At 35.6% G+C, this 27,242-nt stretch overlaps 2 protein-coding genes across 2 annotated transcripts; both read right to left on the bottom strand.

The window, feature by feature from the left end:
* Positions 1–2,425: 2,425 nt before the first annotated feature.
* Positions 2,426–15,263, bottom strand: LOC106053949 (origin recognition complex subunit 2-like). Its single transcript, XM_013209641.2, has 13 exons — positions 14,757–15,263; positions 13,920–14,024; positions 13,518–13,604; positions 11,786–11,923; positions 8,601–8,696; positions 7,771–7,874; positions 6,315–6,520; positions 5,689–5,821; positions 4,817–4,916; positions 4,312–4,452; positions 3,517–3,750; positions 2,858–2,976; positions 2,426–2,700 (listed from the first exon to the last, which is right to left on the bottom strand). The coding sequence occupies exons 1-13, from the start codon at positions 14,866–14,868 to the stop codon at positions 2,611–2,613; spliced, it is 1,665 nt and encodes a 554-aa protein (XP_013065095.2). The 5' UTR covers positions 14,869–15,263; the 3' UTR covers positions 2,426–2,610.
* Positions 15,264–19,376: 4,113 nt separating this feature from the next.
* Positions 19,377–26,976, bottom strand: LOC106053952 (venom serine carboxypeptidase-like). The gene is made up of 3 exons (XM_056004905.1): positions 26,860–26,976; positions 21,824–22,051; positions 19,377–21,718 (listed from the first exon to the last, which is right to left on the bottom strand). The coding sequence occupies exon 3, from the start codon at positions 21,297–21,299 to the stop codon at positions 19,983–19,985; it is 1,317 nt and encodes a 438-aa protein (XP_055860880.1). The 5' UTR covers positions 21,300–21,718; positions 21,824–22,051; positions 26,860–26,976; the 3' UTR covers positions 19,377–19,982.
* Between the last annotated feature and the right edge of the window lie 266 nt (positions 26,977–27,242).

Here is a 27,242-nt window from a genome sequence, read left to right on the forward strand (position 1 = left end):
TAGAACAAATATGAAGGCTTTCTAGGTTTGAGCCGCATATAAAAGATTGTTAAACTACGCCTAGAGATCGGGAATATTTATCAAAAAGGGACAAGAAAATATGTTGGTGGTAAAGGTAGCTACAAAGTTGCTCACATTTTAAGTAGAGAAATGAAGCCATTTTTAGACGCGAAAAAAATGATAAAGACTTTAAATATCCCATTAATTAATGTAAGCACCAGAACCAATAGTTTTAAATAGTTTCAGGTGAATTTTGATTTCATTTTTTGTACCTTTTTGTTGATGTGGCTTGCGACACTTCTGTCGAAAGTTAAAATGGTTGAATTAGGTTGAGCATCACTGATCTAGCTTGTTATGCATTTTAAAAGTCTTACTTAATAGATTTAAGATTCAGTATAGTCTCCTGGATTTATTTATCTGTCTGTCAGTAGTTATCTTCATTTTATTTATATAAAACCCATAATGAAAAGTAACAAGCAAAATATAAACTATTCTTTTAAAACAATCCTTATACAAGGGCAGGAGAAAAATCTATCTAAATACTGCAAGATGTATCTTCCTTTCCTGTATAAAATGAAATTAATGAATTAACACTAACTGCTAAATTGTTTTATTGATTTATTTTCATTGAAAATTAATGATTGTGCAAAATTTCAGCTTGATCTACAAATGGGAAGTTGGAGAAAAAAATGTCAAAGAATCCAGACATGACAGATGGTGTGAGCTAATATAAGCTTTGTAAAAAGAAAACATTTTCATTACTTTGTACCTTTTAAAATACAGACCTAGTATTGAAGTTTTACAACTATATAAAGGACATTTTATATTTGATTACAATGCCCCCAGGGTGCTCGTGTAATGTTAAATGTAAAATAGTTAATTAGAATCAAATAGCTTATTATTGAATTAAAACATTTTTAGTTCCGATTTTATTTTTAATCCTAACCCGAAGGCCTAATATAAATAATTCAAATTTATTAAACTAATAACGGTTTCAAAATAAAAGGGGATGGTACTGTTACAATATTTCATTGGGCTATGTATTGTAATTTTTAATATAAATACCATTTGTAAACTAAATGCATTTCAAGCCTAAACTGGAATAAGATTTTTAATTTGTAGATGGTACACTATGTTAAAACTATTGTGCTCACTGTACATGTGTACAATATTGAGCTTTGAAACTGATGTACAAAATAAATGGATCTCAATTTTAATTATTCCTCTTCCCAAGAAAGGAAACTTGAGACAAAGTAAAAAAAAACAGAGCAATAAGTATGATCAGTCATCCTAGCAAAACAAGCAAAGAATAATTCTGCATAGACTGATGAAAGCCAATGAGGTCCTTTTTGAGCTTCATTATACTCATAGCAATATCATGAACATCAGACTGTTCACTGAAAAAATGTCTTTAACACCAAATGAAACTGGCACACAACTTCATTATCTTCAAAAAAGCTTTTGCATGTGATGAGAGTTCAATACAAATACAAAATATGAACTATGTTATCAAAGCCTTTTACAACAATGCCAATAGTGCAGGTGTCTTGAACAACCAAATATGAGAAAGTTTTACGGATATCCATAGAAGGGAAGCTTTACTCCCCAGCTGTATTAAACATTTCTAGAACATATCAAGATGGAAACTCTACAAAGATTTACTCCTAGCTTGACCATAAATGGGCAGCCTATTTCCATTCATAGGTTTTCAGATGTAGACCTCATCAGCCAAAATGTAGACCAGGAACCAAACTGAAATCTGCAGCTACAGCAGTGGGCATTTACATCACTGCTGATAAAAAAAAAAAGCTAAGTACCGTACTAGTTTGCAGTGGAGATAATACAAGATGTTGCATATAGCTGGATGGCCAAACATTGAAAGTGACTCATTTAAATACCTAGGGTCAAAAATAACAGATGGAGGATCACTAAGAGAGATAACCCTATTTGAGCTTAGCATCCATCTTCATGAGTAAATTGTAGAAAATCTGGAGGAGTAACATCAGCTTCCAAGTAAAATTAAAACTGTATTCTTAGTGGTCTGTGTACTCCTATATAGTTGTGAAAGTTGGAGGCTGAACACTGTTCTTGGAAGAATTGAAGCCTTTAAGAGTGAATGCTACAGAAAACTGCGGGATACCAGGAAATGAGTACAAGTTAACACTTGGCTTGCAAGTTGGAGGAACTCCTGAATACTGTGAGCTGGTTCAGTCCTACTGTAAGACATGATTCACTTTCAAAAGTGAACACTTGGCTAGCAAGTAGGAGGAACTCCTAAATACTGTAGGACATGATTCACTTTTAAAAGTTCTTCAAGGTACTGTAGAGGGAGCAGGAAGAAAGTTCCAAAAAAAAAAAAAAAGCTGGAGGGCTCTTGATATTCAGGTCCAACTGTTCAAGCTTAAAACAAAAACAGAGCTAGGTCACAGGTGCAAATAAAATATTTATTACATTTATATAATATGTATACATACATAAAAAGTCAAAAAAGGAAGTTCCAATGTAAAATGCATAAATCTTTCAAACAGATTAGTAACAAATATAAAAATAGTCTTGATATCCTATCATATCTCATATTTATTGCCTGTATGAACAAATGAATTGAAATCTTTAACCTTGAATGGTTTTGTGTTCTTGGAGAAATTCTTTCAATGTGGCATTGTCTATTGGAATGGTTAGATGTTCAATTCCTTCAAAGTTCTAAAGGAGGGAAAGAGAAAAATATTAATGATTTAATCAATATCTTTAAAGCATAGATTATTTTTTATTGGATTAATACAGTTTAATATGAATAAAATACTGAAAAAATATGAAGCAAAAAAAAAAAAAAAACCAACAAAAAAAACAGTGAACCAACTTTTTTAGATCTGATAAGACGATGATCTTTGAACTCTACCAGCTGAGCTTGAAGTGTCAGATCACTGTTGACAAGGAAAGCTTCACGGCACTTGTGATATAAAGTTTGAAACGACATACCTGGTGAGAGTAAAGGTTTAGAAATAGAAATAGAATTTAGATAAAATTTTAATGCAAAAAAAAAAATGTCTCAACAAAAAAAAAAGTAGCAGAACTTTAATCTACACAGAGACCAGAAGTGAGACATTGGCTATTCACCAACTACTTTATCAGAAGATTCTCAATCAACCAAATGATCATTTAATTTTATTCATTTTGCAGTGTCACAGCTCCTTGAGCAATTGCAAGTTTTCCCTTCCAGACATAACTAGTGGAAGAGCCCAGTAAGATAGCCTTTTGTATTCCTACACTGAATCACTGACCAGGAAAATGCCATCAAACATCATAGTACACTCTTAAGGGTTGAGAAGCATTTCTTTCTTACCTTGTGCAATGTAACTGGTACAAAGGAAGCTGATAGGAGGTAATCATTAACGTTCCATGTTTGCACATCCCATTTTCTCTTAAGAAAATTTCCACAAGGGTGCTACAATGAGGCCATAAAAGTTTACACTCATATATTTCTGGGTAATTCCCTTAAAAAATTGAGATTTTACTTACCCACATAGTTTTGTGTCGTCCCAACCTCCAACTGATACTCAGCCAGCATGATGAACACCTGACGAGCATTGGGTGTCAAACTTCTCATAACATGCACTAGTGAGCTGAGGGCCAGAGAACCTGATTGTTGAACCATTAGAGAGTTCTCATACGAGTTTTCTGCTTCATAGCTTTGGAAAGTTGCAGTCTCATACCAAAGCCATCGGAAACGACAGTACTTGTTTTGATCCCACACTGAAAAGAAAAAATTCAATTAATACCAATGGCATCCAAAAAAAAAAGAAAAAGAACTTCAATTATTTTGGACATATTTTAACAATTTTGGTTCAGAAATACTAGCTTTTTTTTAATAAAAGTAAAACTTTTTAAATAGCTTTGGAACATTAATTTAATGTTCATGTGTATATTTACAGCAACTTTGTTCTGTAGTAGATAAATGAAACTAAATTTTATCCAAAGGTAAATATATTACTAAAACATTTCAGGCTCTAAACCCAAGATAAATTTAGAAACCCTAAATCCTTTTTAGGTCACATTTGTGTGTTGTGTTGATTTTCTTTCAATCTGAGATTACATAGTGAAAAGAAAGGGTTAGAACTGAACTAGGTAATTCAGGATAACAGTTAATCTTCCTAACCAAGACAAAGCCTGCAATGTTACAACAATAAATGACAACACTTTACTACTATACTAAAATAGCCCAGCAAGATTTCATGAGAGAAGTTAAAGTTAATACATTATGTATTTCTGCTGGTCTAAATTCATATTGTACAGAATGAGGGAAATCATACTCACTTAGTGCAGCATTGATATGGTCCACTGAGCCAATGATGTGAATGCCTTCAACCTCTGCCAGGCTACTTAGAATAGCCTGGGACTTTTCAGATCGCAGCAGAACTCCATCGATATTGTGGATTATTAAGTAAAAGTCTTCATCTGATCAGAGTTAAAGAAAGAGGATTGAAACAGCAACCTAATGATAGAAAATGTATTTCAAAATAGAGAGCCATTGAAAGAGAAAATAGCTGAACCTTCTCGAAATGTGAACTTTTAATTTTTAAAAAATTTCTTTACTTTTATTTCATCCTTCATCATAAAAAGTGTTGAATCATTTGTTAAAAAAAAAAGGAAAATTTCTTCAGGAAAAATATTCCTTGTATCAAATTGATTAATAATAAATAGCTTAATGATTTAATGGGAAATTAAATATTATAGCAATTTAACAAAACTGATAGAATTTTCATCCCTTAAAATAAATTATAACCATATTATAATTTTTATATTAAGTGCTTTATCTTACTGCGTTGTTTAAATGTTTCTTTGATAAACTCAATCTGGCTATACACATTGGTAAACCCTTTAGGATTGTCCAGGATTTCTTCAGAGATGGAATTCAAAATCTGAGGTGGAAAATAAAAAAGCCTTAAATCATAGTTTAAAATGACCGCTTTCCAATGGACTAGTTATCTAAGCTTTAGCAAGTAGTTCAAGGAAAGGTTTTGGCTCACTGCAATCTATCTATATCTAACTGAAAAAAAAAGTTTAAAATAATTAGTTTCATAGAGAAGTGAAACAATATCTATACACAATTATCTCATTTAAAAATATATTGCCCCAGTTTTAATAAATTCTTAACCACCATAATACAATAATTCAAAGAATAAGATCTTGAAATTTTAAAGGATATTTACACAACAAGAGAGCCAATTACACCAACAATAACTAAACTAAAAAAAATAATTTTCAAATAACCCACTAACTCGACTTTCCAGTTTGAAAAAGGCTCATAACATACTAAGCAAAGAGAGATAGCTCTGAATTTAAAACAACTTTAATCATATAACAATAGTAGGTCTTGTTTAAAAAAAAACAACTTTTAATATTTAAATACCTTTACATAAAAAAAAATACTTAATTTCCCTGGTAGGCCTCATACACTAGGGTATGTCACTTTCGTTTAGAAATGCTTTGAAAAAAAAAAAAAGCTAAACACATCCGGATTTCTTTAAAAAACAAAATGTCCCAACCCATCTTAATGCATTAGGAGTGAGTGTACCATAAAAAAACGCATCCTACCAAGGTAGGAGCTGGCAGGTTAAATGAACTAGAAAAATCTGACAAATGCAATAGATAAGGAAAACAACAAAAATACATAAGAAAGTTGACTCTTACATTTTTGGCTGTCAAGCTTGGGAAATAGCCATTGACCACCAAGTGTGAGAAATCTTTCAGGTGCTCATCTTTAAATTTATCCAGCAATAGGCGTTTAGATCCTAAGCCATACAGTAATATATTATAACCACAGCTGAAAGAAGAAAACATTGATTGTATTAGCATAAGTGGGGAAACAGAACACTAGAATAACATGAGATGCGGCATATGGCTGATGCACAAAAGTAAGCTTTATTATGTTACGTTTTTATTTATTCAGATTAAACTTTAAACTGCAGCCATTTATGCTAGCCTTGCAATTGAGAAAAGAAGAAATTAAGCTTAAATGTGTACATAAATTATAACAAAATACTATTTAAATAATATTACAATTTCACCTTTGGATAAAAAAAGATCTAAAGAAAATTCTGTCAACTCTTAATTTATATTAACTCTATTTAAAACATTAACAACACTTCATTTTGTTTTTAGCATAGCTAATCTCAGGGGTGTGGTGGTCAAATGGTAAAGCACTTAGCTTGAGTTTAAATCCTGGGATCAAAATCAAAAGGTTTGTCTCCTTATAAACTAAAAATAAAAAGGAAACTATACAAACATTGTATTTTCAACAAAAAAAAAATACAAACCACATATAGAACATCCATCGTTTAAACAAGCGAGTGTGTTTTTCCATCAGTGCCTGGAGTTGATGATGGTGTCCAGGGTCAAAAGATTTTAGCACCTTGCGGATTGTGTCCAAGTCCAGCCTAGGGCCATCTAAAGCTGACAGAGTTCGGTCAGATGTCACAGGGGCAGCAGAGTGTAGGTCAAAGTAGGCTTCAGCTGTAGCTGCCTGGTTGTTGGTGTATTGAAACAAGGTTTTAAATATTTAGTGCACATAAAAAAACGCTTTAATGACCATACCTTTTGAAATAATTTCTTCTGTTGAAATGTTGGGGCACCACACGTAATCTGTTTTGCCTTTCGGAATTCCTCTCTGTCTTTTGCCTTGGATAGTCTCTTTCAATGACAAGAAATTCTAATCTTTTAGTTTGTCTTCCAAACGCTTTCTGCCTCCCTTTCCCTGGCAGTTTCCCTAAAGGAAGGTCTTTGTAAGCCCTGAGGACCTTGTGATCAAGTTTTAGTTTGTTTTTATGACAGTGTTTGTGATCCTGTTTTTAATCTCTTCATTTGTGATGTAGTCTTTGTAGGTGACACCTAGGATCCTTCTATAACATCTCAAATTCCATTGATAGGATCCTATTCTCTAGTTCTGCACTGGCAAGGTGTCTGAAGACTGATAAGACGCAGACAGGAAAAAACGATGGGGAAATAGCACCAAAGAATCAATGCATCTGTTACTGAAAGAGACTACGCAATGACAAAAGACAGGATAAATGGAGAAAGATGGTACACAGATCATATCTGCTATCGCAATGGTCCAACAGTCCAAGGGATAGAGGAAGGTGAAGTGTTTGAGAAATATTCTCTTTCTTTTAACAAGACAAAAGCAATTTTTTGATTTGCGAAGAAGGTCCCACTCACAGAATAGAAATTATTGAAAAAATAAAAACCAAGTTATTAAACAGCTTGTTAAAAAAAATATATATTCAGCAATTTCTAGAAAACAATTTCTTATTTTACAGTTTGAATAATCACAGCAACATAACAAAATCTAGAAGAAGCAAGAAAAATATTCAACCCATGTGTCCTGAGCAATTTCTCCCTTTATTTAACACAACTGGTTCAGAAAATTTTCACTATAAGAAAGACTTTAGGCAGCTGATTAGGACAGTTTGATTACAGTTAAAATTTAAATTAGTATGAAAGTGGAGTTTTTTTTATTATAAGCCAATTAATTTTCTAGGCAGTTGAGTTTTATTTTCCCTTTCTTTCACTTTTAAGCATCTTCTAGAAGATAAAGTTGATCTAAATAACAAGGATAGATAGATTGAACAGTCTTTAAGGACTATTATATGGTTATATAAATCAAATTTTATTATATAGTGTTATTATATTCAGAGATTTTTTAATGGAGTTTAATTAGCTGGGATACATAAAAAAAAATATACATCAGGAAAAAGAGATGACAAAATGACCCACCATGCTGGTTGTACTAGTTGTGTTGGTGGTCAAAAAATCTTTCTCTCCTTCCTCCTCAGAGTTCTCAGTGGAAGACTCGTCAATACTATCATCAGAAGAGGAAGCTAATTATGAGACAAAATTGTTGCACAGATGAGAAAAAAAATTAAATGAATTTATATAATGAAATACTAATTGTAAATAAATTAAAAATTATATTTATTTTGTCACTGTGAAAAAAGCAACATTGAGAAAAGTAACATTATAAATAGACTCTAGTATTATTCTGAGCTAATGTATGTCTAAGCATGCACGAACTTTGGCAAATCCTGCCACTTCAGATGGGATTGATTAGCCACACTACATTCTACCCTGTCTCAAGACAAAACCATAACCAGTGACTCATCTGGGCACATCCATGGTTTTCCAAGACAGAAGAAGCCATATATGTATGTCTAAATAACCAATTATGGTGGTTAAGCGCTTGGCTTCCAAACCTAGGTTTGAACCTCTGTGATGACTGGGATTTTGAATTTCTGGATTTTTAGGGCATAAAAATGAGATTGGACCATAGCGTTCTGAACACGCTATAATGCTATAAGCATGAAAGTAGCTCTATATAAAAGCTATAATTTATTTATTGTATTGGAGCTCAATGAGCGATGACCAGTAGTTCCTGTTCTACACCAATAAGTCCACTACAAAGAATACCATTGACAGTATTATTATATGGATTTATAATGAGAGGAAAAAAAAACATGACAGAATTAGTATCCATTATCTTTTATACACAGTTCTCTGAGCAAATATGTCACATAAAAATGGCATTAAAAAATTTAGCACACAGTCACCTGTATGTTGTATATCCAAATTACGTTTACGAAGCCTATAAGGTGTACTTGATTCCATACGCTTGTGAAGTAAAGGTTTACTTGAAGGAACAGAATCTAAAAAGATTAATGTGATGATTTGGTTTCTACTTTTGCGAAAAGGATCATTGTGATTTTTAGAAAGTGAACATAAGTAGATAACAATGTTGAAAAAATGTCAAAATGACAACAATTTAATATTTTATTAAATATATATAAAAAAAAAATGAATGTAACAGATCTAAAAAAAATACAATCACCATTTCAAACAATTACTCCATCATTCACTACAAGAAATGCAATGGGAATACTAGTCCTTGCTAATGTTACTAAATGAACCAGGCACTCCACAGCCAAAAATATGTTTAAATGTTTATGAGTATCTAATTTTGAATTAACAAAATAAAAAAACAAACATTTTTATTCCAATTATTAAAACAATTTTAATGTTATTAAATTTATAGCTTAATTTAGACTTGAATTTCAATTTATTATTTGTGTAAAAAGAAAAATTGTTCTAGTTTCAAAAGTTGGAATACAAGAATTACTGGATCTGTCTCTGTATCTTATAAGACTTATCACAGGCAGTCCTGGAAGAAACTGCCATGCGCAGACCTTTTACGAGGCGACGTCTGAGCTCGTATGGATTTTTCGTTAAATTCCTTGGCATTTAGTGTAGGCTGGGTGTTTCCTCAGGCTTTTTTAAAATATATAAATATATAGTCCCCGCATTTTAAGGGAGTTTTCGGTCTTGGCAATTTTCTCCAATACTGACATAAAAGGAAACATCTAGGTCTGAAGACTGTAACCGGAATATCCATGGGACAAGGTGGGGTTGGCCATCCATAGAGCTCTCCAAATGGAACTTTTCTGCAGTAGAAATCTTAAAGTGGACTGTGCCCTGGGTATGCTCTGTGGAATCGTCACATCCTGGATCCAGGCCCCTTCACGATATCACATTCACCAGATTTAGAAAAAAAAACACTTCATGATGGGTTTATGTCTAGTATTAGAATGTAGTGAGACAAGGACCTCCGTCTGGTGTAGTGCAATCCAGACCTCTGTCAAAAAGCACCTAGAGGGGGGGAAGGTCCACTATTATTCACTTAGTGAAATGCAAGTGGAAAGGCAGTGGGGTTATTTATTTCTCTTGGTCATTTCCAAGCCCCGATACCCACACGGGGGAGTATCGCCACAGAGTGGAGGTTTGGAGTCAGAGTTTTCCTTCTCCTAGATGGGTTGCGTTATTTAGGCTGACGTGCCCCATCAACATGAAGCTAAACTGGTTTTGAGGCGCCAGTATTCTGCCTTTCATCCCTTCTCCTGTCAGTTTGTAAGAACAGGTTCCGCCGGATTTTTTTTAGAAAATCACACGTGAAGGCCAGGAGCTGGATTTGACTGTCAGAGGCATTTAGAGACGCAAGCCATGGGAGCATTTCTTGGAAAGTGGGTGCTTATCCCCACTTTCACCCCCGGCATTGACAGTCCTGTGGACCACAATATGCGAACAACTAGATCTAAACAAGGATGGTCGAAAGGCCTGGACCCTTCTGCACCGGCTAGCAGGAAAGAAACAAATAACAAACCCCCAACCTATAAAAGGCACTGACGACATAATAACAGAAAACCTTAAAAAGGCTGAAACCTTCAATAAATATTTTGCTAACATTAACAAGTCAAAGCCAAGAAAAGAAGTTGGACCAGGCCTTCAGTAATATCTTAAAGAAAGAAGAAAAGGCTCCAACAGTCAACTGTCAGATCTTTGACACTCCCTTCACTCTACATGAGCTCAATACTGCCCTAAAAAGCCTCAAGTCTTGGTGCCTTCCTGGTCTTCCCTAAAAATAAACACTTTGAGATAAGCGCACCCTGTGGTGATTACTGCTTAAACTTCCAAGCCGAAATTGAGGCAATTACCATAGCACTCCAGACAGTGGAAAACAAATTATATGAAGGAGTGCAACCACCATCAGATATTGTTGTCTTTACAGACTCCCAATCTACTCTGCAAGCACTTAACAGCAGCACCTCAAACAGCCCAAGAGAGTTGACAACACTCATTGTGATAATCCACCAGATGATATCAAAATTAAATATCAATATTACACTACAGTGGATCCCTGGACACATTGGCATCATGGGAAATGAAAAGGCAGATAAGCTATCAAAGGCAGGTTCATCTATGGAACAACCAGATAGACCTGTTAACTACCTCACCCTAAGGTCAATGTTAGTCAACAATCACAAAGAGGAGTGGCTCAACCAATGGGCATCAGGAAACACAGGCAGAGCCACGTACAGAGAAATGACTACGCCTAACAAACTGGACAGTATTAACTTCCTCCCCCGCAAAGAACAATCTACAATCTTCCAACTAAGAACAGGACACACACCACTATTAAATTACCACCTGAACAAAATAAACTCCACAAAACTACCCCTTTGCAGACATTGTGCCCACCCCTTTGAAACTGTAAACCATATCCTCTTTAAATGCCCCTCCCTAATCCACCTTAGGCAACACCCTGTACGGCAGTGCTGAACAACTGAAGAAAACAGCACACTTTTTTTCCATGGCACAGTCTGCAAAAGAGCTCACAGCTCAGCAGCAATAAAGCTGGCTAGAAGAAGAAGAAGTAGTATCTTATAAGACGATTTTGATTATAAAAGTTAATATTGCATTCCAGAAATAAAGACCATTTAAAAGTAGATGATTTATTTGTTTATTCTACACTTCCTAATATATGAAATAAGCAAGCATTATCAATTCAACAGCTTGCAAATCATTTGACAATCTAGATCTTGTGCATTGGGTGTAGGCCAAAGTAATTGCAGGCAATCATGCTTTAACATTAACATTTGTATTGAAGGACAGAGGATTGTGGTTTTTAGTAGATTGTAGTTCATACCTTCTCATATTCTTGCTGAAAATGTTGAAACTTATTAAATTACTGCATTGTAGTCCCATTGGGGGCTACTTGAGTCTGTGTGATAACACAAACTTTTTTTGAAATCTTGTTTAATCTGCCTATTCCTGGAGTATTTTTCACTTTGGCATGCTAGATTGGTTTAGATAATTTTAATATACTGTGCTTAGTACATGAAGTGGACATTACATTACTTAGCTGTACATTTAGACTACAATAAACGTGTACATTTTGCATTACCAGAGTCAGTCATTTTCTTCGATGCAGCTTGAGATCTGGGAGGTGTTCTTAAATCCTTGGAAGTTTTTCTATCAGGTGTGTTTGCAGCAGATTTTGATAAACTAACTTTATTCTGCTTGGGGGTGAGGCTATTTCCAGCTAAATAAAGAGAAATGAAACACAAATGAAACACTAAGAACTTTGAAAAGCTAAAATAATTATTTACTAGTTGACCGGCGGCGTAGCATACAGGGCCGGCCATAAGCCACAGCAACCTATGCGACCGCACTTTCATAGGACCCGCACTAATTCTGTGTAAATTATTAAATTAAACCATTTTATAACTTATAACAGATTTCTCGCGGCCGCCTGATTTTCCAGGAGCTCCTGGAAATCTCCTGAAATAGCAAAATATATGAAAAAGTCATGGAAATCTCTGGAAATTATTACAACTCTTTTGAAAACTCATACGAATCTCATGAAATATATAGACAAAAATTGTCATTTTGTGGTGTCATTCAATATGGAAAACGCCTATCCTACGAGCGATAAATAAAAACGGCATTATGCATTAGCCGTAATTGTGTAATCTGGTGAAAGAAGCTTCTCGAGCCTCAAACTAATGAAGAATTACTTTAGTTCAACAATTCTCGTAGATAGATTGAAACATTCATTAATTGTTGCTATTGAGTGTTATCTATGTAGGAAATACAATTTTCATGATACATTGTAAGACTTCGCTACACACAAGGCTCATAAAGTTCGTGGGATAACTCTATCTGCAGAACTAAAAGAGTGATCTTTCCTTTACTTCTTCTTCTCGTCCGAACTCTTGAGCGAAGAAGAGAATTATATATATAGATTCATAGGACCCGCACTTTCAAAGGACCCGCTCTAATTCAAGGTGTATACATTATTAAATTAAACCATTGTATAACTTAAAAGAGATTTCCAGCGCCCTCCTGTCGATTTACCAGGAGCTCCTGGAAATCTCCTGAAATTGCAAAATATACAAAAAAGTCCTTAAAATATACGGAAATATATAGACAAAAAAAAAATTTGGGGTGTCATTCAAAATGGAAAACGCCAATCTTACGCGTGGCATTATGCATCAGCCGTAATTGTGTCACTTGGTGAAAGAAGCTTTTCGCGCCTCAAACTCATGAAGAATTACTTGAGGTCAACAATTCTCAAAGATAGATTGAAATATTTGGTAATTCTTGCTATTGAGCGTGATCTATGTAGGAAACAGAATTATTATGATATATATGACTTTGCTACACGCAAGGTTCGTAAAGTAATTCTGTACGTAGTTAAGAATGGATAAAATGCATAGACGAATGTACTTTCTAATACAAACTCTTTTAAATATCACATTGTCCGCTTCCCTACACAAACTTGGCCCCGCGAAATCTGTTTTGCATAGGGCCCCACAATGGTTAAGTTCGGCGCTGCTGTTTTGTGTTTGTAAAATGTTTTACAATGTTCCGTCAGAGTTAAAGATAGTTTACTTTCTAGTCCAAACCTTCCACATAACAAAGGGGGATGGGAGCGGGCAGGGTTAGATAAATTTAAACGACAGTCCAGCGCTCAGGCAGCCATCCGCAGTGTGAACACTACTCTTGTGTTTTCTCGTGGACTATCCGCAGAAATAAGAGAGTGATCTTTTCTCTACTTCTTGTTTTAACTTTTGAGGGAAGAAGAGAATTATATATATATAGATAGATAATAAGGTAACAATAATAAAAATAACCTTTCACAGCCATTTGTCCAGATTTCTTAGGTGTACGGAATTTGAAGACTTCAGAAAAATCAGAGGAACAGTCATCAAGTGACTTTGCTGACATGGAAATAGATTATACAAATTCAAAATATTTAAATAAAAACATTACTAGTGTAAATTATTCACAAAATTTTAAAGAAAACCTTTTCCTCTATGTAATCAATTTGTAAGATAAAATAAAAAAAAAAAGACAAGTATTTTAACTACTCATTAAAACAGTATGTTCCTCCTGAAACTAAAAAGATTATAGGTTATTATTCCCTTTATCTAAGGCTTACAGGATAGATCAATGAATAAAACAGCGATTTATTCCTTAGGTCTGAATTAACACTAAATATGTTTGCAACTTTTTTAGGCTAAAAAAATGCTAACCTGGCGCCTGACAGCCCATTTCATAACTTTCATCTTCACTTGAGCCACATGTTTTCTTTTTACCAACATGGTCTGAATATGTTAGGTCAGCAGTAGCAGCTGTGGCTGAGGACGAAACAGCATAAGAATGATAACTAAAAACAATGGCTGATGGCTGGATAACTGAGCATCCCAAAAGGGGTGAAAGTGAAAATATTGGCGTGGGGTGGTAATATTATGTAGACTCAAAAAATTGTATATTATATGCTTTAAATTTTCATCCACACATTTAATATCTAGATCTGGTGTATTTTATATAGATAGGTCGAGTCTAACTGCATCTTTATGTCTGTTATGCTGTAGACTGTAGGTAAAAATGATAGGATCTAGATTCTAGGCAAGATCTTCTAATACTGTAATAAATCTATGTCTGAAAAGAGTAATACTAGAGCTATTTGTATTTTCAAATAGATTCAATTGAAATAATTAGAGGTCTAGATAGAAGTTTCCTGCCTTTTTTTCTACTCTTGGACTTGGCTGCTAGACTAGGTATTTTCTACTTTGCTTTTCTAGATTTATTACTAAGTAGATTCTAGAATCTAGATACTACAGCAGTCTAAATATATAGATCTACTATTATAGAAAATACTTAAAATAGATCTCTCTGACTCTGGAGTCTAGATTTAGATCAATACACAGTCGACAGTTAAACAAAAGTAAATCTAGAAAAACAAATGAGTCAAATGCAAATGGGCTAACAATTAGATCTAGTATTATTAGAATATGATTAAAAGACAAAGTAGATTTAGTTTAGACTAGACTAGATTTAGAATCTAGATTATTTACAATTTTAATTACATTTTTTGTTTTTGTGCTCCTTATGTTTTTCTTGTTTAGGCAAAATATGTTGTACAACTTGATCGGACTCTATTACTACTATTTTCACTTGCTTTCTTGGCGTTTTATTCATAGCTAGACTCACGTAACTCAAGAGTGAAGACTGTTAGTGTTAGTAGACTATATCACTATTTCAGTATTTCAATTTCAGTATTTGATTGCGCACTGTCACTACTGTCAGGCACTGACACATCTGATCTTGATAAATAATAAAATAAATAGATTCTCTACATCTAGATCTAGATATCTACTCATCTAGAGATCTACTCTAGATTCTAGATCTAAATTCGAAGTCTAGACCTAGACATATACTATTATAATATTTATAAAGATCTAGATCTAGTCTCTAATGTCTAGATCTAGATAGAGTTAATTAATGAACTGTTAATGTCTTAACTTGTTGATTGAGCATGTGATTAAACTCAGTTTAAGCAGTTGTTTGTTGACATTTTTCTGAATCGACAAACACAAACCAACAAAGCAGATAATAAATAGTTCGATTACTTATACCTATACATATACTGATATACCTATCTAATAATTCTAATTATAGATTTGTCTTTTTGAAAATATTTGCTACCAGTCTAATCTTTATTATCGATAAAGATATTAATTATTCAATTCAAAGTGTTTTAAAAAATTTTGTCAGAAAACAACAAATGAAATGAACACAACGATATCGATACTACCTTTACAAAATCTGAATGGCGCGAAAAATCGCTATCTATCGCTCTTTTGTTGCGCTGGAAATCACTTTCGCAATTAAAATTGATCTAGAATAGTGATTCCCACAGTGGTCTATACAGACGCCCAGGTGTCTACGAAGACTTCCCAGGAGTCTACGAAAGTCAAAAGGTGAATTGGGGGTCTATGAGATGTATAATGGGGTCTACGATATTGAATCTCATTTCAGCAGGTCGTGACTTAAATTTTGATATCCCATTAATATCTTATCTTATATAATACAGACGTTACTTCAAAAAAGAAGATGATTACGTCCTACGCGTCATGCATTTAGTCATGCATATTAACCAATGACTTAAATTCTGCCAAGTCACTGGTTTTCCTGGCTAGCTCAGGCAACCCATTCCATGCTCTAATAGCACTAGGGAAGAAGGAGTATTTGTACAAATTTGTCCTAGCATATGGGACGAGGAATGTGCCTTTATCTTTGTATCTTTCAGAGTATTTTATTAAATTTTGTTTTTGTATTTGAAGATTATGGTTCAGCGTTTTATGTATTATTGCTACTTTACTTTTGAGCCTTCTGTCCTGAAGGCTTTCTAAATTTAGTGATTTTACTAAAGGTGTTACTCTAGTCAAATGTGAATATTCGTTTGTTATGAATCGCACTGCTCTATTTTGTGTCTGTTCTAGTTTCTTAATGTTTTCTTGAGTTGAGGGGTCCCAAACAGAGGATGCATATTCTATTATTGGCCTAACCAAGGTTAAATAACATTTTAGTTTTATGTTCTTATTTGATTTATAGAAATTTCTTTTAATAAATCCTAATGCTTTGTTTGATTTTTTTGTAGTTTCATCAATATGTGGATTCCATGACAGTTTTTCATTTATTATAACACCTAGGTATTTTGCGTTTTTAGTCTGTGTTACTGGTTTGCCATGAATAAGATAAGTGGAATTAATTTGTTTTAGTTTTTTTGTTACTCTTAACAACTGACATTTTTCTGGCTGGAAAGACATGCTCCTATTTGATTCCCATTTCTGTAATTCATCTAATTCTCTTTGTAAAATATCTGTGTCTTGTGTTGTTTTTATTGTTCTATATATTATGCAATCGTCTGCAAATAATCTGACTTTTGTTCCTGAAGTAATGCAATTTGGTAAATCATTTATGTAAATTAAAAATAGTAGTGGACCCAAGACTGTTCCTTGAGGTACACCTGAGTTTACTGTTATCGGTGTTGATTTAGAGCCATTTATTATTACAGTTTGTTCTCTCCCTATCAGAAAGTCTTTAATCCACTGATGCAGTGGACCATTAATGCCGAAATATTTTAATTTTTTAAGCAAACTATGGTGGTGAACTTTGTCAAAAGCCTTAGAAAAATCTAGTAAGATAGCATCTATTTGTTCACTATTATCTAAACCTTTTGAAAAATCATCAATTAGTCCTATTAGTTGTGTTTCACATGATCTATATTTCCTAAAGCCATGTTGGTATGGTGTGAGGACATTATGTTTGTCTAAGTGGTTTATGATGTTGCTACATATTATGTGTTCTAGGATTTTACATGTGATGCTGGTAAGTGATACTGGTCTGTAGTTTCCTGGGTCAGATTTTTCTCCTTTTTTAAATAGGGGGGTGACATTAGCTTCTTTCCAGTCCTTTATTATAGAATTATTTCATTCACTTATTCACGCACAAGGGATTTCCTGAGTTGTTTCATTTAGAAGGCATCATAGTTTTTCAAGCTTTGGAGGACTGTTTTCACATTGGTCAGGAAGACTGTTTGGCGTACTTGGGCGATTTGCTAGTTTGGTAGCTGCTAGTTCTAGTGCTTCCCTTTTTAAAACAAAACGCTTGCCTTTCTGCTCCGTGGGTGTCAGAGAGTTCACCAGTTGCAATGGAAATATGTTTTTTTTTTCTATTGGGCCATTTGATGAGTAGGCCTATTCCAGCGGAGTCCACCTTGTCTGGTAATGAAGTATTTGTTATTAGCATATGTTCGATTTGTTAGCCCATGGATAAAGAAATCCACGAAAAACTGCTCTTTACGAAAACTTTTACAATGATACTTAAGGCAAATTAATATTTAATGTTTTGAAGGACTACTTCTTAGAAGAACTAATCCCTATATAAAACGTAATATTTGTAGCAACGGATGGTAAACGTGCACACTTTTATAACAAAACGTTTCTGGTGTGTTTGTTACACACAATTAACAGTTATTTTAATTGGTTCAAATATGAAATATATTAATACATTTATTAATAAATATATACAATTAAAATGTAGATTAAAGTTGCCTTTTCACTCTTCAACTCACTAGGTAGAAATTAGTTTTTCAGCAAAGGTGAAATATGAAGTTGATGAATTATCAAAAATGCAACATAGCTTAAATTTAGCAAGGAGTCTATCGAAAACCAGAAAACATGGCAAGGTGTCTACGGGATAAAAAAGTTTGGGAACCACTGATCTAGAATTTAGTTCAAGAATCTAAGAAGTGCAAAGCTGTGTCGCCACTCGTGAAAACACTATAATTATGTTTTGCCAACGTTTAGTAGTCGCGAAACCGTTCATTAACCGTAGTAAAAAAGTGTTTTATTGTAGGTCTGTTCAATTCGATTATTTGTATTTATTTAATGCTGTCTGCATGCTCCTTAGACTGATCTTGATTTATATTAGTATATTTGAATGTTAATCAATCATAAATGTAAATTACTAAATGAATTTTTCATTTTTTTCCAGTCGCTTTTGTTTTTCTTTTCGTGAAAACGTTAGCAATGACCAAGCAATAAGGTCAATTTGAACTGCCTCTTGAGCTGCGAGTCCACACCAAAACAAGAATCTATTGAAGTCTCTTGCCTAGGCCCACTGCAAGACGTCTTGTATAATACATGGATGTCCTCGTGACGATCAAGCCCATTACAAACTTACATTCTTTACTGTCTCGAACGTTTCTCACACTTCTGTATCACCCGTCCCACCATAGGTGTCCGCAGGCAGGCAAGTGCAAGATGGTGTTGTTCATGGGCGTAGCCAGGATTTTGTTTTTTTGGAGGGGGGGGGGGGCGGGGGAACCCATATATATATATATATATATATGTGTGTGTGTGTGTGTTAGTAATTAATCTTTCTTACTTTTGATCCTTCATTCCTTTAGAATAAGTTTATAGTACCCTAGAATAGGTTCCTTCTGGAGTTAGTGGAAAGACAGTAGACACCCCTCCATTGCCAGCCAGGTGGGTCAGGGGGAGCGCTGTGATCTCCCGCCCAGAACTCCGGCGCCAAGCACTATTTCCGGTATTTAAAAAAAAATTGCATATTCAGAGGTATCAACAGTGCATTATCCTGCTATGGAAAAAAATTTACTTCAAAAACCAAATCTGCTAATCACTGCACTTTATTAATGGAGCCCAGCGACTGGTAGAAATTTGTAACCATTTACAAAATTCCACCCCCGCCCCAGCTTTTGTTTCGTAGTCGCCACGATATGACCGAACCTTGATTAGAAATACAATTGGTCAAGGGAGGTAAATAGCACTTGAAGTCGGGGAAATTAAGACGCTGAACTTTTTTCTTCCAAAAAAGATACGACCATGATTTAATAACACAATTACACACAAGGGGAAAATGCGGAATCAAAGGTTAGTAATTGATCTATTAATTTGAAACGCACATAATTTTTAATTATCTGCCCTGGATGTCCATATATTTTTACAAAGCTCTTTCAACTCTTTCAGTCTGTCTGTCTGTCTGTCTTGGTGGATCCTTTTGCAAATATTTACCTTTCTCGGATGAAGTTGAAACTTTGCACAATTTTTCAAAGTCGAAATCCAATCACGAATCGTAAGGCAACGCAATAAGAAAGTCATTGATAACAAACGACATTGTCATTAAGAGATAAAACTGTTTATTGCCGTCTAGAACACACTAAAAAATAAACTAAAGGCTAAAGGGGATACAAAGTGATAATCATATATTCATATATCATTAAAGAAAAAAATGGAAATACTTATCAAATTACGACGCATCATAACTATTAATAGCAGAACCCTTTTATTCATTCGGTATTACAGTAGTATAATATTAGTATTTTTTTCATCAAGAAAAAGAAATCACATTGTATTTTTCTAATAGTTTCTGAAATTCTGTATTCTCGATTTAAAGCAAATATAACAATTGATTGAAAAATTAAAATACCAACTGATCTCTTAAAAACAATTAGGCCTACCAATTCTTTACACTTTACACCCATTAATACCAACCTGCCACTGTAGCAAAAGTAAGAGCTAAATGTCAAGACCACTTTTTGACATTGTCCAAGAACTATTGCCAGATTGTATCTTTGAAGACCTACTTTAACTGTGAATTATTATTACTTCTTTTTAACTCATGGTAATTTAGAACAAGGTTCACTTTTCTGGATTTTTATGATCTTATGTTTTCAAGTTTTGGACAACAATCAAGACGATAAAAAACTAAAAGATAAAAGAATAATTTCAGTGTATACATCCATGTTGCATAAATTGATTCATCATGTCCAACGTTGTCTTAGGTTTATCAAAGGAAGTCAGATGGCCAGCCCCTTCTATGATTACACGACAGAGTCTATCAATGTGTGTGTAATAACCTAACAGCTTCCGCTGCTGTCTCCATTCAGTCCTGTCCGAAATATTAAAATCCCTTTGCGAAGACCATGGAGTGGACATTAGACCAAAGTCCACCATAGATGGGCTGAACAGGGCGTCAAACTCCCCAGAAAACACCAGCACTTTGTAATATTGCAATAGTTTCGCCAACTGAAGTTTAGACGAAAATCTAAAATCTTGTATTAACCTCTGAGATAATTTATCATCGTAAAAATTAAAATTTCGTCCTCCGACGTTTAGATACGGCTTTAGATCTGCATTCACCAGTTTTTGTGTTACTCCGAAGTTTTTGTAATGTTTCAATGCGAAATTATCTGACGGATTGCCAGGACGGAGGCTCTTCATCAGGGCATCTAACATTTGTTCATCTTGAACATTTTTGTTTTTTCTGTCCCAATTGAAAAAAGTGTCAGCCTCCTTTCTGTGACTTAGAAGCTCCTGGTATGAGATTGCACCCACTGCAAATAATAAGTCGAGAGAAGATTTGATCTGGATTTCTGGAGCGAAGAAGGGACCACTTAGATATATCCCTGAGAATGGGAGCTTAGAATGTTTATAATGGTTTCGGTGGAGTCGATGCGCGAATGAAATGACGTATTTAGCAGCATAGCCCTCTCCGCCGATATAAAGATCATTGCTTTTGAACTCTGGAAATAAGATGTAAAATTGGTGTAAAAAACCGCTAAGATCTTTAGCGATTTGACTTTGTCCGATTCTTTTTACTGCAGTCTCATTTTCGGCATAGCTGAATCCAGTTCCAACAGGACTGTCGATATAAAGCATGGACATTGCTTCGGTCCAAGAAGTTTCCCGCGCTTTACATTGAACTTTTAAGTTTTGGCCGTCAACAATTTGTAGTGGTCCGTTTTCCCAAAGCAAGCCCTCCATAGAGGACCTGCCCGGCCCACCTTGTAGCCAAATGACCAGCGGGGATGTGTTCACTTTGTGAAAGGATGGGAATAACCAGAAGAACAGATGATGTTTCAGCTGTTTCTCTACTGTGATATACCCGGCATAACTTTCAGGCATCTGGCAATAATGTGCCTTAACTCGGCTTAAATTCCTCGCCTCTGAGAAATTCCTGCTATTGATCAAGTCTGTTAGGAGAAGTTGTCCTACGGTAACGAAGCTAAGCGAACATAATGAAACTATAACGATCAGCACCATGTTATCTAGTTGTACCTAACACTTCACTATGAACACTTAGCTTGAGTTGCTCCTAGGTTATAACATTTTACATAACAGAGCGACATGTTTAATAGGCAGGTAGTCGACACACTCAAATGCTTGAAGCATTAACGTCATCAGAAGATTGTATCAATGTGAAAATCATGAGTGATGAGTGAGTAGTCTTCTTATCTTATATTATACAGACGTTACTTAAAAAAAGAAGACATTTACGTCCAACGCGTCATGCATCTAGTCATGCATGTTAACCAATGACTTAAATTCTGCCAAGTCACTGGTTTTCCTGGCTGGCTCAGGCAACCCGTTCCATGCTATAATAGCATTAGGGAAGAAGGAGTACTTGTACAGATTTGTTCTGGCTTATAGAACGAGGAATGTGCCTTTATCTTTGTGTCTTTCTGAGAAGGGAACACAAAAGAATAATACAATATAACGTTGAAATAAAATAAAAGACAACTAACATATATTATATGATATCATATGTGTAAGGTGTAGGCATGTACCTCATCACTTCACCTGTCCCTTGACATTTGTCGTAGGGGTGCTGTGACAATTCGCGTTCTTAGCATTCTTGTACATTGTCCAGCCAGCTTGTCATTGGACGACTCTTTCTTCGTGCTCCCTCCACTGTACCATGAAGAATGACTTTTGATAGTGAGTTATGACTTACAATAGGACCAAACCAGCTCAGATTTCGTCTCTTCACAGCATTGAGGAGTTCTTCCCTATTGCTAGCCAGGGCGTTGTAAAAGTAAAAAACGTTTGTATAAACATGAAAAAGAAATACAAAAAGATTCAGATCAAGAGAAGAGAACAATAATACACAGAAAAAGATTTAATTAAAGAGCGGAAGAGAGAAAAAGAGAGAGAGAGAGAGAAAGAGAACAGATAGAGAACGAGAAAAAAAGAAAGAAAAATAGAGAGAAAGAAAGAGAACAGTGAGGTAAAAAGACAGAGGAAGAGAGAAAAAAAGAGATCTGAAAGAAAACAGAGAGGGTACAAGAGAGACGAAAAGATAAAAAAAAAGGGAAAAAAAAAGTAAGAGAAAGAGAGAGAGAGAAGAGAGAGAGAAGAGAGAGAGAGAGAGAACAAGAAATAGTAATTAATGATAATAACTTATACACAAATCTGGACTTCATTTAGGTAATGGTTACAAATGTTGCTATCCATAATCTAACACTGATTAAAAAAAAAGGTCTGGAGGGAGCTCACGTTAAATGTAATACCTATATGAAGTACTTCCGGATTCTGTATACCGGGTACACCAAAGAAAAAGCCAATGCACAGGCGTATAATTTTGTATTGATGTCAACTTTTATTAGCGGCCCTCGAAAGTGGGAATAGACGCTATTAGTTTTGCGTGGTCTGTCTGTCCGTCCGTCCGTCTCATTTAGATCTCGTAAACTAGAAAAGATATTAAAAATCCGACATCATGAAATTTTAGACCTTTCAATGTTCCGATGCAACGGCTGCTTTTTTCTTTTCTGAAAGCGAAAAATTAATTTTTTAAAATCAACTATGCAAGCAGTTTTTTTCATAAAAATAAACCATTTTTATAACTATTCACTATTAATAGTAACAAACACGGAAGGCTATTTATGACTATTTACCATATTTGTAACACATTTATGCAAACAGTTTTAGATTTTTTATCAAAAACATTTTTTTTACAAATGTATTGCTAAGTTAAGTAAGTTCTGTCATACTAACTACTACATTTACACAAAAAATGTATATATTTTTTAAAGAGAAAAAATCTATTTAATATGCATATAAGTGGAACATAATTTAAAACAACAAGTAATAAGTAGTTTTTCATATTATCGAGTGAACTGCGACGATTACACCCGCTTTTTTAATGGAATTTTTTTTTCTTGAGGCTTTGAATAAGAGATTGACCCTTTAAAAAACAATGAGATCAATAAGATAATCCTTATATGACATCCGTTAGGTCAAACTTTCTTTGTAACTTTGTTTCTCGATGAAATGTATTTGCCGCCCAAAACATTCGTTGCTTCTTTCAGCCCATTGGCTCCGGTAGGTGTAGAGGCGGAGTGAAAATAGTCAGGAGTGGGTATCAAATCTAATATTCCAGCATCATTTTTCAAACACTGTAACATAGTTATAAATAAAGATTTTTTTATTTCACTGAATTCCGGGCAAGAAAATCTTTCTTTCCAGTGCTTAAGTCTTGCTCGAATTCTTACGAAAAATTAATGGCTTTATTCAGTAAAAAAAAACAGACAAAATGAAAAGTCTATAAAAAAGGGTTGAATGCCAAGAATGTTAACAGTTTTCTCCGAAATGTGTAATACTAAGATTATTTCGTTTCCAGTTCCAAAGCCCAACATTCTTTATTGATTTTACTTGAATAGCATTAAAAAGGAAGACAATTCTATAGAGAATTGGCAGGATTAGCAGACGTTGTATAAAGTAACAGTCTTAACCACGACATGGCTTTGACAGCAAATGTGTGTGTGTGTGGGGGGGGGGGCGGCTGGCTTATCTCTTTCCTCTTCAGTATTACAATGGACCATATCTTCCCGTAATGGCACAATGTCAAAATCATGAAGAAGGGGGGGGGATGACTTTCTAAGCCCAAAATACTTATCCCAACGTCTGACCCAAACAGGTGTCTAAGTGCGGTCTGCAGGTCACCCTTGAACCTACAACGTCTGACCCAAACAGGTGTCTAAGTGCGGTCTGCCGGTGGCCCATGAACCTACAACGTCTGACCCAAACAGGTGTCTAAGTGTGGTCTGCAGGTCACCCTTGAACCTACAACGTCTGACCCAAACAGGTGTCTAAGTGCGGTCTGCAGGTCACCCTTGAACCTACAACGTCTGACCCAAACAGGTGTCTAAGTGCGGTCTGCCGGTCACCCTTGAACCTACAACGTCTGACCCAAACAGGTGTCTAAGTGCGGTCTGCAGGTCACCCTTGAACCTACAACGTCTGACCCAAACAGGTGTCTAAGTGCGGTCTGCAGGTCACCCTTGAACCTACAACGTCTCACCCAAACAGGTGTCTAAGTGCGGTCTGCAGGTCACCCTTGAACCTACAACGTCTCACCCAAACAGGTGTCTAAGTGTGGTCTGCAGGTCACCCTTGAACCTACAACGTCTGACCCAAACAGGTGTCTAAGTGTGGTCTGCAGGTCACCCTTGAACCTACAACGTCTGACCCAAACAGGTGTCTAAGTGCGGTCTGCAGGTCACCCTTGAACCTACAACGTCTGACCCAAACAGGTGTCTAAGTGCGGTCTGCAGGTCACCCTTGAACCTACAACGTCTCACCCAAACAGGTGTCTAAGTGTGGTCTGCAGGTCACCCATGAACCTACAACGTCTGACCCAAACAGGTGTCTAAGTGTGGTCTGCAGGTCGCCCATGAACCTACAACGTCTGACCCAAACAGGTGTCTAAGTGTGGTCTGCCGGTGGCCCATGAACCTACAACGTCTCACCCAAACAGGTGTCTAAGTGTGGTCTGCCGGTGGCCCATGAACCTACAACGTCTCACCCAAACAGGTGTCTAAGTGTGGTCTGCCGGTGGCCCATGAACCTACAACGTCTCACCCAAACAGGTGTCTAAGTGCGGTCTGCCGGTGGCCCATGAACCTACAACGTCTCACCCAAACAGGTGTCTAAGTGCGGTCTGCAGGTCACCCATGAACCTACAACGTCTCACCCAAACAGGTGTCTAAGTGTGGTCTGCAGGTCGCCCATGAACCTACAACGTCTGACCCAAACAGGTGTCTAAGTGTGGTCTGCCGGTCACCCTTGAACCTACAACGTCTGACCCAAACAGGTGTCTAAGTGTGGTCTGCAGGTCGCCCATGAACCTACAACGTCTGACCCAAACAGGTGTCTAAGTGCGGTCTGCAGGTCACCCTTGAACCTACAACGTCTCACCCAAACAGGTGTCTAAGTGTGGTCTGCAGGTCACCCTTGAACCTACAACGTCTGACCCAAACAGGTGTCTAAGTGCGGTCTGCAGGTCACCCTTGAACCTACAACGTCTGACCCAAACAGGTGTCTAAGTGTGGTCTGCAGGTCACCCTTGAACCTACAACGTCTGACCCAAACAGGTGTCTAAGTGCGGTCTGCAGGTCACCCTTGAACCTACAACGTCTGACCCAAACAGGTGTCTAAGTGCGGTCTGCAGGTCACCCTTGAACCTACAACGTCTGACCCAAACAGGTGTCTAAGTGTGGTCTGCAGGTCACCCATGAACCTACAACGTCTGACCCAAACAGGTGTCTAAGTGTGGTCTGCAGGTCACCCATGAACCTACAACGTCTGACCCAAACAGGTGTCTAAGTGCGGTCTGCAGGTCACCCTTGAACCTACAACGCCTCACCCAAACAGGTGTCTAAGTGCGGTCTGCCGGTGGCCCATGAACCTACAACGTCTGACCCAAACAGGTGTCTAAGTGCGGTCTGCAGGTCACCCTTGAACCTACAACGTCTCACCCAAACAGGTGTCTAAGTGTGGTCTGCAGGTCAACCATGAACCTACAACGTCTCACCCAAACAGGTGTCTAAGTGCGGTCTGCAGGTCACCCTTGAACCTACAACGCCTCACCCAAACAGGTGTCTAAGTGCGGTCTGCAGGTCACCCATGAACCTACTAGCAGCATTTACAATTGTATCAAGTTTTTAAAAACATTTGTTATGTTCAGGTTGACAGACCAGGCAGTGATGCTGAAACTTAAAATACTACAAGGTGTGAGCATGGTAAAATATTGTGTATGCTTTTTCGCTAACATTGAATGCAAAAAAAAAATTGTAACTATTTACACTGACTAAAAATGTAAAATACATATGTGTTGTAATAAAAGAAAACTTATAAAATGGTCATATTGAGAAAATTATTGTAAAAAAAAATTAAATAAAACATTTGGGTTTATTAAAAGACATATTCTTTTACAAACAAGATAATTTAAAAATGTAACTAAACTTTGGCTGACCAATCTTTGAAAATGCATTCACTGTTTTGAACCCCCTCAAATAAAAATTAAGAAACTGGAACAGACAAAAATAGAGCCGTGGCATTAAAAAAAAAACAACTTAGACATCTTAGTAAAAAAAAGATAAAGAATTAAAGTAATGATTAAACATTTGACTTGATTTAACACTGAACCACAACTTACCATAACTTACAAAAAACAACAACAAAAAAACAACAACAACACACAACCTAATAAAATATTTAGAAAAATACGAAGATAAAGGCATATTTCTTATCCCATATACTAGGACAAATATGTAGAAGTTCTTATTTAGTGCTAAGTACCATAAGGGTAGATTTCTTTTTCTCAAATGAACACGTTCCACTAGTTTAATTCATGGATACGTGGAATTTATAAGATATTGGGAACATAGCAGTCAACTAGAGACACGTTTATATACTATTATAACGTATCAACCCAATTACTGTTTTAGTTTTTTCGCAAATGTTATTTTAAACGTTTTAAACAAAAAATATAAGTTCTATAATGCATAAACTAATTTAAACCTTGTCTCAAGAAAATACATACCCACTGAGTGCAAGAAAACTTTCTATAAAATCATGTATACACAACACACTGTTGAAAAATAGACCATAGCACTGGGTAGGAGTTCCGTTGTACAGATCTAGACAAGTGACATGCTTTATTTTTAGTATTTATATTTTGTAACCTATTTGTATTTCTTTAGCTCAAAATCAAATTAAAATAGGCTAAATTTATTTTTTTTAAAGGTTTAACAAAAATAATTCAAGGGACTAAAGAGGATACAGAACCTTAACCAAATAGTGGATTTTTTTCTCCAGGAAAATGTAATCAGAGGAAAGGGACACAGAGTTTTTACTCACTACCCTTTACCCCCCGCACTTACCCCCCCCATCTATATCAAACGTTAGTTTGGGGGGGGGGGGGAA

The sequence above is a fragment of the Biomphalaria glabrata genome, chromosome 11 (assembly GCF_947242115.1).
Source record: "Biomphalaria glabrata chromosome 11, xgBioGlab47.1, whole genome shotgun sequence".
NCBI lineage: Eukaryota > Metazoa > Mollusca > Gastropoda > Planorbidae > Biomphalaria > Biomphalaria glabrata.

Coding starts and splice junctions, on each gene's coding strand:
- LOC106053949 (XM_013209641.2), bottom strand. CDS start 14,868: ATGAATAAAACGCCAAGAAAGCAAGTGAAAATAGTAGTAATAGAGTCC. Junction 14,025..14,756: donor GGAGCACAAAAACAAAAAAT/GTAATTAAAATT, acceptor TTTCGTCCTCAG/CCACAGCTGCTACTGCTGAC. Junction 4,453..4,816: donor AGAAACATTTAAACAACGCA/GTAAGATAAAGC, acceptor AACTCTGATCAG/ATGAAGACTTTTACTTAATA.
- LOC106053952 (XM_056004905.1), bottom strand. CDS start 21,299: ATGGTGCTGATCGTTATAGTTTCATTATGTTCGCTTAGCTTCGTTACC.